This window comes from Ascaphus truei, chromosome 11 (assembly GCF_040206685.1).
Source record: "Ascaphus truei isolate aAscTru1 chromosome 11, aAscTru1.hap1, whole genome shotgun sequence".
In the NCBI taxonomy this organism is placed as follows: domain Eukaryota; kingdom Metazoa; phylum Chordata; class Amphibia; order Anura; family Ascaphidae; genus Ascaphus; species Ascaphus truei.
In genome coordinates, this window is record NC_134493.1 from 35,704,777 (window position 1) to 35,718,606 (window position 13,830).

The window sequence follows — 13,830 nt, forward strand, 5'->3', positions numbered from 1 at the left end:
ACTAGTGGTTAGCACAGGAGGGGAGAGGGCAGCACAGTATTTATCAGCACATCGTCATTAAGAAGCTGAGGAAATGGGGAGAAGCTACGATCCACGCCAGCAACATCACTGCTCCCCTCCAGCCAGGGAGGGAGAGCGGGCTGCTGGGGTGGCCAGAGGTTGTGGGCTGCTGGTGAAGCCCCCGGAGGCCACTTGTTGCCCACGGATGCTTTAAGTCATCAGCCCTTAAAGAGACATTCAGCTAAGCCAGGAGTGGCCAACTCCAGCCCTCAAGGGCCACCATCAGGTCAGGTTTTAAGGATATCCCTGCTTCAGCACAGGTGGCTCAATCAGTGGTTCAGTCAAACCTGACCTGTTGGTGGCCCTTGAGACTGGAGTTAGGCACTCCTGGTCTAAGGCATCTGGTATGATAAAAAGGAAGATGATAGAGCAACCCTTGGGTTTTACTTAACAAGTCCTCTGCTGCTGACAAACATTTATTGTGTACTTTATTACCATTTTGGGGGTTATTGTTCTTTGTGTCAATCAAGCTCTGAATGGTTATAGCTCAATATGAAAAGGTTTGCAGAGGCCCAAGCACATTGCTAATAAATAACTGTACCTTCTTCAAGTCAATAATTTGGTCATACATGTCTTCCTTCTCTTTGTAGTCTGGGGTGCCAGGAATGTAACCTACAGGTTGGAGAAGCATGAGAAAGAGGACTATAAGTGATAGAGATAAAGCTATATCGCTAATTAGTCATCCCGAACCAGATAGATTTAATTAACTACTATTTTGAGGAGGCAGAGACACTTAAAGGATTTCCCACCCCTCCTGAGCAGGACTATAAAAAATAGGCGAATTGGGGGGGCGTGGGGGGAATACCACAGGCGATCAGTGATAGGGGGTCTTCAAAGTGTGCCATCTACACAGAGGCTTATGGGTCGTACGCAGCTCTAGTTATCCACATGTAGACGCAGTGTGTAGTAGCAGCAGCAGATAAGAGCTGGTTTTCACCGAGACAGCGCTACTTACATAGGACTCTGGTGGTTTAAAACTGCTCATAACAGATCCAAGCATATGAAATGTTACCCACTGCTAACCACCAGTGCACTGAGATCTCCTGCAGCAATGGAGGGATTAGAACAGTTGCCAGTAATGTGAGTGTTGCTGTCTCTACAAATTCAGCATCTTCAGTTCCTTAGTGGTCCAATCCCCGGGGCAAGACGCTCTCCAAATGTTTACTTTTATGCCTATTTCATAGTAACGCATACAAGTATATCTCATTGTCTGTATACTCGCATTATAAAGAGCTGCCTATCTGGTTGACACAATATCAACATGAACATGAACTAGAGAATCTCTAGAGAATCCTCCTTTCTCACATTACCACTGCTAGCAGAGCGGGAGTGTTTGGGTTTCTTCATCCCAAGAGCTTCCTTGAGATACTCTGGAGTGCTGCTGGAGGGATTGGCCCAGGCCTGACCAATGTCAATATCTGATCGCAGAGGCTGAGTCAGACCTGTGTGGGTACATAAAACAGGATGACAGATGAACAACACTATTACCTAAATTGCATACAAAAAAGCGCTTCAACCTAAAAAATCTGTGAGCTAAGTGTGCCTACTGCACTAGTAATTGCAATGAATGTGCATACAATGAATAATATTAACCACTAATAAAGTGAAAATATCAATACAGTGATGATTCCCTGGAGGGGTGTAAACCTCTTAATAGGAATTGCAGCCAAGGGGAAATGATGTTCAAGTTTTCCCAAACTTGTTACAACAACTGATACACAACAAAGCAGATCCCCGGCGCAAAATGATACTGTATTACCAGACCCAGGAGTTCATGAAATAGTCCATAGCCAAGCAAGGAAAAACGGACCCTGGTGTTTCCTTTCAGAGGTGATTCTCCTATGATTTAAAACAGAGAAAACAGACCATTGTGCAGTAATCACTGTCAGCAGAAAACACTCCCATACGGCTTTGAAATGCTACTTACAGCACGCAGAGGGGTCAGGTGCAGTGGCTATAATCTGTGCTTTAACCCCCGGTCATCTGGCTGAATCCACGAATCCCACATAGTTTCCAGCAATGATCCTCAATGTAGTACCTCACACCAGTCACCAGCGAGTATTACCCCACAGTAATGAAATAAACATAGCGTGGTACAGTGGGGACAACTTTACTAAAAAAACGCAAGACCAATAAAACACTTACAATGTGCCCGATCTTGTCGCATAATAACAATTGCTGTCTGTAGCTTGACTTTGGCAGCAGGGGTTGGCGGCCCTCTCCTCACAGCCGCGAGGGAACCCCTGAGGAAGTGACACTCTAAGTAACGAAACGCGTAGGGTGGAGCTTAATTCCAGCTGCAGGCATTGAGGAGGAGTCTCTGATGAGTTGGTGGAAAAGTCGCGGCCACGAGGAGAGAGACGCCAACCCTTTGGCAGCAGGGGTTGGCGTCTCTCTCCTCGTGGCCGCGACTCTTCCACCAACTCATCAGAGACTCCTCCTCAATGCCTGCAGCTGGAATTAAGCTCCACCCTACGCGTTTCGTTAGAGTGTCACTTCCTCAAGGGATCCCTCGCGGCTGCGAGGAGAGGGCCGCCAACCCCTGCTGCCAAAGTCAAGCTACCGACAGCAATTGTTATTATGCGACAAGATCGGGCACATTGTAAGTGTTACATTGGTCTTTCGTTTTTTAGTAAAGTTGTCCCCACTGTACCACGCTATGTTTATTTCATTACTGTGGGGTAATACTCGCTGGTGACTGGTGTGAGGTACTATATTGAGGATCATTGCTGGAAACTATGTGGGATTCGTGGATTCAGACAGATGACCGGGGGTTAAAGCACAGATTATAGCCACTGCACCTGACCCCTCTGCGTGCTGTAAGTAGCATTTCAAAGCCGTATGGGAGTGTTTTCTGCTGACAGTGATTACTGCACAATGGTCTGTTTTCTGTTTTAAATCATAGGAGAATCACCTCTGAAAGGAAACACCAGGGTCTGTTTTTCCTTTCAAAAAGTAGAAGATCGAAGCAGCAGCCACTCCTACAGACTGAGAGACACCAGTGAAAAATGAAAAACAAAAAACATTATTGGGCTACATAAAACGGATACTTCGTCCTGAGTATCCGTTTTATGTAGCCCAATAAAGTTTTTTGTTTTTCATTTTTCACTGGTGAGTCTCAGTCTATAGGAGTGGCTGCTGCTTCGATCTTCTACTTTTTCTATTGTGCTTCCGGATCGTGCCCGCGCTGCGGAGTCTCGCTCACCACCGTCCAGGTGCCACGCGATGCCAGAGGAGAGAGAGTGAGGACAAACAGGATGGTAATTACCGTGAGTATATTGCAACTCTATACCGATCCACTTCACTGGTTTATTGCAGCTGTACACATATGCATATACAGGTCTGCTACCGGTAATCCCTCCAACTCTCTCTCCCTCTCTGGCCTTATCTCTGCTATTTCCATTTAATCATTATGCCAGGCTTTTTTTAGCTAACCAGGAGTGTATACCTTTGAGCCTTACAGACGGTTTTTCCTATTTTCCTTGCTTGGCTATGGACTATTTCATGGACCCCTGGGACTGGTAATACAGTATCATTTTGCTCCAGGGATCTGCTTTGTTGTGTATCATGATGACAGATGAGAATGCACTGAAGCCAGCCAAATGCAACTCTGCTTCTAGCGTTAAGTAAGCAAGCCGTGTCCTTAGCTACAGCTGATGTGTATCTCAATTCTAAAGAACAATCATACGGTTTTCAGTTCTAAATACGTATGCAATCTTTTTATATACATCTGTTGGTTAGTTACACCCATTCATTGGTAGTAAACGGGTTAAGTGAGGGCTCCACTGACACTGGGCATTGGACTGTTACTGATAAAAGCGCACAAGGTGCAGACAAACAATGGTTAAAAGAAGGAAGCACAGGTCTGCATTATGACTTATACTGAAATTAAATGGCCACGCGCCGGCCGCTATGACGAAGATATGTGGGTACAAAGCTCCACACATTTCGTCTTCCTTACCATTGCCATGTTTAAGGGATGCCAGCCACAGCTGCCTTGGCACTTTGGCCATGGGGTTCTCTGAGTGCATCAGGCCTGTCCCCTTCAAGGACCTCCACACAGCAGCCTTTTTAGGGTAGAGGTTTGTGCTGGAGAGGTATGGAGACTCTGCAAAAAGAATAGGAGATAAAGAAAGAACGTTTTAGAGCCAAAGCCATTTTCAGGCATTGCATTACTTACACGTTGCCTGTATACTTGAACTGTGCTGTCTGCCTGGCAGCAAAAAGAGGAGACGTTTCCATTACAGTTAACCCCTTCACCTTCGAGAGGCTTACTGGGCAATGTTCCCTTGCCATCTCTAACATTGAAGATGGTCCAATGCTACAGACAACGTCTGGATATTCTAGGGCAGGTGTGCTCAACTCACTACAGTCCTCAAGAGCCTCCCCCCCACCCCCCCAAACAGATCAGGTTTTCAGGATATCCCAGCTTCAGGGCAGGTGGCTCAATCAGAGACTCAGTTAAAGACTGAGCCACCGGTGCTGAAGTTGGGACTGATTGAACAACCTGTATTGAACCTGGGATAGCCTGAAAACCTGACCTGTTGGTGGGGCTTGGGGACTGGAGATGAGCACCCCTGTTCTATAGATATTGAACTAACTTTCAGATAGGACTTCTCAGGAATAGTGTTACACACACAGGAGACACGTGCATATAGAGATGAAAGATGCAGCGTATTAATACTTACTTGGTGATCTAAGGTTGCTGGTCTTTTTCTTCTTCACCTTCTGCATTACAAAGAAGGTTTCATATAAAAATGTATATTTACAAAATATTAATATCAACATTAGTTTAAGATTGGAATGGTTTCCACTGCAACTACACCAACTTGTTACAAGTGGTTGACCCAATAAATCCCTGAATAAACATGAGTTACCAGATAATACATGGGCAAGCAGTAATCATTTAAAACCTATGATACAGTATACAGAATAAAAAAAATGCTTACATACCCTTTCTGTGTCTGATTCATACGTAATGGCAGAAACTCCATCATCCTCCTGATGCAAAAATAAATATAATAATGCATAATTGACAATATTTTGTTGGAACCACCCTAAAGTATTTTCATTATATGAGCTGCAGGGACCTCATAAATCACTCATTCAAATTTGAAAGCAATGTTGCAGAAATGAGACAGATTTATGTGCGTGGGTGTGTGATGCGGAGGTGCTTAACACTGCTCAAGTTGTGGGGTCCCTTCAAACCCTAGAACACTCGGACTTGGACATCAATAATTACTTTCTTCAACTCCACTATCACATTTCAAGAAGAGACTTCTGAGACCTTAGACCAGGCGCCCATTCCATATTTATAAAGAGATCTCCCATTTGGTTCAATAAAACACATAACACCCATAATGTATCAGTGTTCTCCAAGACTATATGGACATACACTAAGGGCCATATTTACTCAGCAGTGCTACGCCATAAATTCATAAAACACCTTCTGGCCCCTATAATGTCAGTGGTCTGTAAGGTATATTCTGTCGCCATGGGTCTTATGTCATAGAACTGCTTAGTAAATATGCGCCTAAATGTGTTGCGTTTCCTAATACAAAAAGAAACGAGTTACATTGTAATAGTGTGTGTGTCTGTGTCTGTGTGTGTGTGTCTGTGTGTGTGTGTCTGTGTCTTACCAACTGAAGTTCTTCAGCCTCCGTTCCACTTTCACTCGCTACCCAGGACATTGTGTGATGTGTGCCAGCTGCTAGGAATGTGATTTACATTCCTCTAACCGAGACTCTGGGGCTCAATCCTGGAATTAAACGATAAAATAGGATGTTACGAGTTATTATACGGGAAGAGATCCCCTTCCAAGTATATGACTTCTAAATCTTCCAAGGCATGTGTACAGTACGGTGCTAAACAATGCTACAGTATTGGGTGCGACTGCACATTTGTAACCCTATTACAGATTGTTCTCATATAGACTATGGGAACAATAAATACACCATTAATGCTCTGGCCAGATGAAAAAACCTAATGCACACTACACACACACACACACACACACACACACACACACACACACACATATATCCCTACAACAAAGAGACCCCACACTAGAGGGAGAGACAGTCCTGCAGTCCCATCCCATTGATATCATGTCATATAGATAAGTATATGTAGAGGTGTGTTTGTGTACATATATGTATATATCTATCTATACTATACAATGCGCAGCATGTTGCAAGGCCCTGTGGCACTGAATAAGTTATGTATAAGGCGGTGTGGAAGTATATATAGATACTCCGTATAATTATAAAGCGCAGTATGTCCCATACACAGTACTGCAGACCTCCCTGGTGTATCACCCCCCTCACACACCTGTACCCCGGCCTCCAGCGGCGCCCCCCGGCGCGCACATAGGGTGGGATCCGAGACCTGATCACCGGGGGCTTTCCGGGCTACCCAGCGAGTCCTTAGCAACCGTAACCAAGGCGAGGGCCAACGAGCCCCGCGCCGGAAGGGAAGGCGCACAGCCACTGAAGCGGGCGGCGGCCATCTTTGATTCGGGCAAAACAAACAAATGGGAAGGATAGAAGGCAGAAAAGAGATGAAATGCTAGAAATCACACAAACCAGGGGGTGTCATGGAACAGCATGCGGTACCCCCGTCATCTCTCAGTGTACAACACACAGAAACATGTGGTTCGCAGGCACAACAACGTATTTTAATTAGGGTTACAGGGGAAAGTGAATGTAGACGCTGGGTTTCTCACACTATACTTTTAGATTATTTACACAATGGTTGCTTCAACTTCCGCTTATCAACTTCATTCCCTGGGTTAGACCAGCAGGCTCTTTTCCCTAAACAAAGATGACCGCCGTGCACTCTGTGTGTCTGCCCTTTGTACGTCAGGCCTGACGACATGGACAAGCGACTCGCACTCTGAACGTGCTTAGGTAAGAGCAGGGAGCCTGGTACATCCCAGCAGAAGCCTGTGCTTTAACACGCCATTATTTTTCCACTTCATCATTTTAGGTAGTATACCCTCCAGCATCTCACAGGTTAAAGTAGGTACATGCGTCTATTGCACCCCCCTACATCTCATATATAACCCTGCACCACTCATGATACTGCCACTCGTATATAACCCAACATCTCATATACAGCCCCACCCCACTCATTTAACCCTGCCCCTCATATACACCCCTACCCCTCATATACACCCCTACCCTACTCATAACCTCACATCTCATATACACCCCTACCCCCCTCATATATATAACCCTGCCCCACTCGTATAATACTGCCCCTCCATATACACCCCTATCCCACTCATATATAATCCCACTCATATATAACCCTGCTCCTCCATATACACCCCTATCACACTCATATATAACCCTGCCCCTCCATATACACCCCTATCCCACTCATATAACCCTGCCCCTGCATATACACCCTACCCCACTCATATAACCCTGCCCCTGCATATACACCCCTACCCCACATCTCATATACACCCTACCCCACTCATATATAACCCTGCCTTCATATACACCCCATTCCCCACTCTTATATAACCATGCCCTTCATATACACCTCCACGCTCTTATATATTACCCCACATCTCATATACACCCCCACCTCCCTCATATATAACCCTGCCCCTCATACACCCCCCACCTCCCTCATATATAACCCTGCCCCTCATACACCCCCCCACCTCCCTCATATATAACCCTGCCCCTCATACACCCCCACCTCCCTCATATATAACCCTGCCCCTCATACATCCCCCACCTCCCTCACATATAACCCTGCCCCTCATACACCCCCACCTCCCTCACATATAACCCTGCCCCTCATACACCCCCCACCTCCCTCATATATAACCCTGCCCCTCATACACCCCCACCTCCCTCACATATAACCCTGCCCCTCATACACCCCCACCTCTCTTATATATAACCCAGCCCCTCATACACCCCCACCTCCCTCATATATAACCCTGCCCCTCATACACCCCCACCTCCCTCATATATAACCCTGCCCCCACATACACCCCCACCTCCCTCATATATAACCCTGCCCCCACATACACCCCCCACCTCCCTCATATATAACCCTGCCCCTCATACACCCCCACCTCCCTCATATATAACCCTGCCTCTCATAAACAAAACACTTGTATATAACCCAATATCTCATATACACTTCAACACCTTTCATAAGACCCCTAAACCATTGACATAAAATAAGCAGCCCCTTGCCCTTACTGTAAGCCCCAGGATGCGGCTAGTGGCAGAGGGCCCGCGGACGAAGAGCTGTTAGCCAACCCCCCGTACGCCACGGTGACGCTGATAGGCTGGCCATGACCAAACAGGGAGAGCCTATCCGCGTCGCCAACGATTCTGATTAGCCCTTTATCGCGGGGAAACCCATACAAGCAGGTACACGACTTGTTGGCCGGTACAGCTTGCCCCAAACCGGTACTGTACCGGCCAAACCGGTACAGCTGGAGGGTTTGTTCACTGTGCATGCAGTGCTGGGGCAACAGAATGTCATGGAAACCGTGCCCTATTTCACATGTTAATGTTATTTCATCATTTCTGCGCACTTTGCAGTTCATTGGGGATGAAAGACAAGAGTTATTAAGCAAAGTGTTGGGGAAATTTAATGGTGCAAATAAACACGATCTATCAATATATATTTTTTTTTAATGACATTTTACATGATTATTTTGTATTTGTTGTTTGCAAGCTGCCATTTTATCCACATTAGTGAAGGCGAGAGACAAACATATGTATTGTTGTTTATCAAAACTTCCTAGCTGCAAAATTAGGGCAACAATATTGATTTATCACCAGATTTAACAATGAAACGAAGTCGTATTGCTGTAAGTGGAATTTTCATTTTTGCATTCAGTTTTGCTCATACGTCTTACTGTGGCTCAACGGGGACAAGGATTCTGGGTAATGACATGCGAACAAGTACACGGCCTCTACCACACTTTAACTTCCTTTCTAAACGCATTGTTTAAATTCAAATACAGGACTGGGGCCTCAAATCTAAGAATGATCGTTAATTAGAAACTTATACACATATTATATATGGCAGCGCTCTTCAACTGGCGGAACGCGGTGGGCCTTGCTTTTGCTGTTGGACACTGTTACTGCTAATTTCACATTAGTTTGGGCAATGTTTCACACTGAAACTCATCTGTAAGTTAAGCCAACGTAAATATACATGTACATATGGTATAAATGTTTGCAAAATATTGAAATCTAGTAATTTTCAAGTCTTTAAATGACATTACAATAACCTTGTGACCACTCTACTTTAAGTGCCACCTGACCTCAACTATATAGACAAAGAATATCTATTTGAGGTCACTTTCCCAGCAGCACTCCACTTGACACAGAGAAATATATACATATATAATAATGTAGTAGGTTTGAAGCTCGCTAAGACTATGCTGTTTGGAGACCCAGCTGATGAGCCCTGATGTAAGTCTGAGTTTTCACCTGGTATGAGCACACGTAGAAACAGAAAGAGCCCCTTGGTAAAGTGGGTTTCTCTGTGTATTACATATTGGATATCAGAGGCTGATTTCCCTTTTACAGAAACCTCATGGATCTGGAGTGCTCTCAGCTTCTGCCCAACGTGTGTGCGGTTCTGGCTGACCCGAGACATCCAATTTCAGATGACACGTGCCTGGAGAAACTGCTTGATTGGTTCCAGTCTGTAACTAGCCACGGTAATGCCCCATGAGAATGTCTGTGCGCTGGGACTGGGGGATTTAATGCAACAGTGCCGGCTGCTCTTGTTTTTGTATATGGGATTGGAACGGGGGGGGTCCCCAGAGCTGTACCGCACACTTATCAGCTCCGGGGACCCCCTGGTTTTCACTATTATCGGTGAAACTACTAGTGTTTCAGTCTCAGGGGAAATAAAATGGTGGTTCAAAACTTCTGCGTAACGCGGACGTCATCCTATGGGATGGCCATTTAAGTCCCAGCAGGAAGTGACTTCGCCACTAAGTATCTCAGGAACGTCAGGGCCTTTGAAGCTGAAAATAATGCGGTTCACCTCCGTGGCGGTCTAGGACATTTAGTTGTGGCAGTTTTGCCGCGGACAAGCTACCACTCACCGCGCCGCCATTTCGCCGCCAAGGTAAGCCCCTAACCTTACGCAAAAAAAACCTAATCTTAACCCCTAATACCTGCTCCCCTAAAAACCTTAACCGCTTACCCTAATTCCCTACCCTAAAAATCTAACCCCTTACCCTAAAACCCCCATCCTTAACCCCCTACTCGCTAAAACACCTAACGTTAACTTATTGGCGAAACGGCCGGCAGCCGAGTGTCCAAGGAGCGGCTGCGGCGAAGGGTCTCTCTGCGGCCAAGCGATGGACGCAACGAAATGTCCGATTCCGGACTGTGGACCCCGGGGTTCCCAGTCTGTAAACAAATGAATAAAAGGGAGGAGCAGGGTAAGGGGAGTTGCTGCTTTAACTCGGTTTATAAATTAAATATATATCCATATTGTCCTAGATTAATCGGCTTCATGCACTGGAAAGGTTGGGTCACTATAAGATTGTCACCCATAGGGTCTATATGGAAGGGTTTGGTCCTTAATGGTGTTATGAGATTTATCTCACATCTACAAGGCATCTTAGTATTGGATTTGTAGTATAAATGATTTCTGTGACCGATGTATGCGATACTTCTGTCATCCCCACAAAGCAGTGTTTCATACCATCAGTTGTTAGTTAGAATTATCCAGAAAGCACACAAAGCACAACAAATAAAATGTATTCTTCCTATATGCACATTCTGCACATTTCACACAAACCCTGGGAGAGTATTGAAGTGTAATCCACACCCAACGAAAGTCTTGGATCCTCCGAACATATTCAGTATTTAATGCCGCTGGAATAAACCATAGATGTTTTGTATCACCTATTTACTCGCGCTCCTGATAAGTACTTTGTCATTCGCCTCTGTGACCTGTTTTTCCCCCAACATACTGTCACGTCTGTAATGTGATGGCGTGAATACAAATGTGTTGCTTCTGTTTTTTTCATTTCTTTATTTTGAAGAAATGTTATCTGGGAAAATGCCTGGTGATTTATATAGCTCATTTTCTAGTAGATTCTGAGCAGAGACAGAGCGATAAAGCGATTTGCCTCGGATTACGCAGATTATTTAACCTACAGTCCATGTCTATCCAACATGATTACATATATAATTGTCCTAATTGCAGACTGGACGTTGGTAGGAAATTCAGGGTGACAATTACATATTAAAGCTCATTGTCATTATAAAAAAGGAAGATCGGCAAGGGGGACTTTTGCTAATGTCCCACACGGGTTTTCGATCCTGCATGAACTGCCAATCAAGTCAACAGCAGATCGCGTGGGATCGCTGTGCTATAACCCACGGGTTCTCAACTCCAGTCCTCAAGAACCCTCAACAGGTCAGGTTTTAAGGATATCCCAGCTTCAGCATGGGTGGCTCAATCTCCAACTGAGCCTCCTGTGCTGAAGCAGGGACTGATTGAGCCACCTGTGCTGAAGCTGGGATATCCTTAAAACCTGACCTGTTGAGGGGACTTGAGGACTGGAGTTGACTCCTGCTATAACGCATATGGGAGTTTCGGGAACCCCAGCGGTTGTCTCTCCTGTTCTTTTATCAATCACTGAAAGCTGTACTTGTTTGTGTCCTAGTCCCAGTGGAGCGGTTGTTGGAAGAACACCCATGTCTGACTGGACTCCTTCGACAGGTTCTGAAGCTGGGAGACCCAGATCCCAGCCTCCTCTCATTCATCCTTCGGCTGGCGGGGATATTTGCAGCCCATGAAAGGGGTTTTCAGCATCTCATGGTAACTATTTAGCACCAGTCACCCTAGGCAGGCTGCCTCAAGACACCTCTAATTACACAGAGCACATGTTAATCCTATATTTAGTGCATTAAAGGCCCTTCTGGCAATAAAGATGTAAAACTGTTCCACATTTAGAGTTTATTTAGGAAGACATTATAGTGGAGCCTGTACAAACTGGCTAATAAAGTAACTTTTTGCATACACTGTTTACGATATGTTGTACATCCACCTACATCATTCTCTTCTCTGTCTGTACACCCCGAAGTGGTTGGTGAAAACCCTAAGCGCACTAAAGGGTTAATGTCATTTGAAGCGTTTTCCCGCACAAAGCGGTTTTATTTATTTATTAAAGCTCATTTTGACACCGAAAGGGGTTAGGAAACGTGCTTAGTATTACCCGCCCCGCTTAGTGTCTCTCTAGTGTTTGTCCATAATCCCTGCCCGCCTCTCACTGCCTCAGGAGGAAGATATTTTACTGGGTCTCTTTGGCGAGGGGACCTGCTCCAGCGCTATGTGGGGAGATGCCTCAGTGAGGAGCGGCTGGGTGCAAGGACTTCACAGCATGGTACAGCATGAGCAGGCTGCCAGCTTCTTGTCTCAATGTGGTGAGTATATTGAGCGTGTGTGCACGCGCGCGTGTGTGTGTGTGTGTGTGTGTGTGTGTGTGTGTGTGTGTGTGTGTGTGTGTGTGTGTGTGTGTGTGTGTGTGTGTACGTGTGTACACACCGGCTCCTGGAGAAAGCATTTCACGCTCCAGAATAAGCCGAAACGTTGATATGTTTAAATAAATGTGATATTTTTTCTCCAAGACCCGGTGTGCTGCTTCCTATTATCCTTTTGTACTTATCTTCCCTGCAGTCTGCAGCCAGGCAGTTCATTTAACTCAAATGTACGAGGCGCAAATACTCCCAGGGTGTATAAAGAGACAAACGCAGAATAAATACAAATAGTGCAATATGTTTAAAAAAAAGGGGGGGATGTTTCCAAAGAAAAGCAGCTGATACCCTCACACGTGGAAGAATCTCAAGCCTTTCAAAGAGAATGCTTTGTTGTTGAATAGATACTGTGTGTAGTTGATGCTGTGTGCAGGGACTGTGAAGCTTGTCAGGATGGAGGGGAGAATGGATGGTGCTTATTGTGATGATGTCATTGACTTGGTTTTGCTTCCTAATTCATTCATTCATTCATTCATTTTTTTCCCTGTCTCCAGGTAATACCCAGTGTGTGTGTGTGTGTGTGTGTGTGTGTGTGTGTGTGTGTGTGTGTGTGTGTGTGTGTGTGTGTGTGTGTGTGTGTGTGTGTGTGTATGTGTGTGTATAAATACTGGGTATTACCTGAAGAGACCGGAAAAAAATGAATGGATTAGGAAGCAAAACAAAGTCGGTGACATCACAAGAGTGAAGAAATCCAAATGGCAGTAGTGTGGTCCTGTCACAAGAACGAATCTTTGGACACTGATGGTAATCAACTGGATTCCAAAGGATGTAAAAAGACCAAGCCGACGACCAAAAGTAAGATGGGAAGATGACATTGGAAAATGTGTTGGAGCAACGTGCAGAAGAGAGACTTGCATCCACAGTACCTGGGAGATCATTGGGAGAGGCTTCATCCAGCAGTGGATCGATCAGGGCTGCAGATATATATTTAACGTGCGTTTGTGTGTGTGTGTGTGCCTGTTTGCAGTGCCGGAGGAACTGGATGGTTCTCTCGCAGGCACGGTAACAGGTGGTGCTGGGCACTGCCTGTCGGCCCTAATGCCCTTGAGTGGTTGAAGGCCTGTTATTAAAGATCCTCCTCCGCTTGTGCACGTCCCATTATGTGTATTGGGATTGGGCAGTGGGTATTTGTGCACTGTGTAGGAGGCCGCCTTACACAGCCTAGTCCAATTCCCATCCATAGACACCCCAGTATTTCTCACGACCAACCTGAACCACA

General features: G+C 45.5%; 2 protein-coding genes across 10 annotated transcripts in view; one reads left to right on the forward strand and one right to left on the reverse strand.

Annotated features, from left to right (window-relative positions):
- The window catches only part of IQCE (IQ motif containing E), a 44,618-nt gene extending 38,046 nt beyond the window's left edge, over positions 1 to 6,572 (reverse strand). For both annotated transcript variants that reach the window (XM_075565627.1, XM_075565626.1), the window contains exons 1-7: positions 6,391 to 6,572; positions 5,700 to 5,818; positions 5,014 to 5,061; positions 4,749 to 4,788; positions 4,022 to 4,168; positions 1,371 to 1,502; positions 602 to 672 (exon numbers count right to left, since the gene is read on the reverse strand). In XM_075565627.1, coding sequence (XP_075421742.1) covers positions 602 to 672; positions 1,371 to 1,502; positions 4,022 to 4,168; positions 4,749 to 4,788; positions 5,014 to 5,061; positions 5,700 to 5,750 — 489 coding nt within the window. In that variant the 5' untranslated portion in view covers positions 5,751 to 5,818; positions 6,391 to 6,572. The remainder of the gene's footprint in view (positions 1 to 601; positions 673 to 1,370; positions 1,503 to 4,021; positions 4,169 to 4,748; positions 4,789 to 5,013; positions 5,062 to 5,699; positions 5,819 to 6,390) is intronic.
- The window catches only part of BRAT1 (BRCA1 associated ATM activator 1), a 72,224-nt gene that overhangs the window by 46,733 nt on the left and 11,661 nt on the right, over positions 1 to 13,830 (forward strand). For 2 of the 8 annotated variants that reach the window (XM_075565617.1, XM_075565624.1), the window contains exons 1-4: positions 3,195 to 3,329; positions 9,636 to 9,769; positions 11,741 to 11,895; positions 12,356 to 12,500. In XM_075565617.1, the coding sequence (XP_075421732.1) occupies positions 9,643 to 9,769; positions 11,741 to 11,895; positions 12,356 to 12,500 (427 nt within the window). In that variant the 5' untranslated portion in view covers positions 3,195 to 3,329; positions 9,636 to 9,642. The other 6 variants (XM_075565620.1, XM_075565621.1, XM_075565618.1 and 3 more) reach the window with 6 other exon arrangements.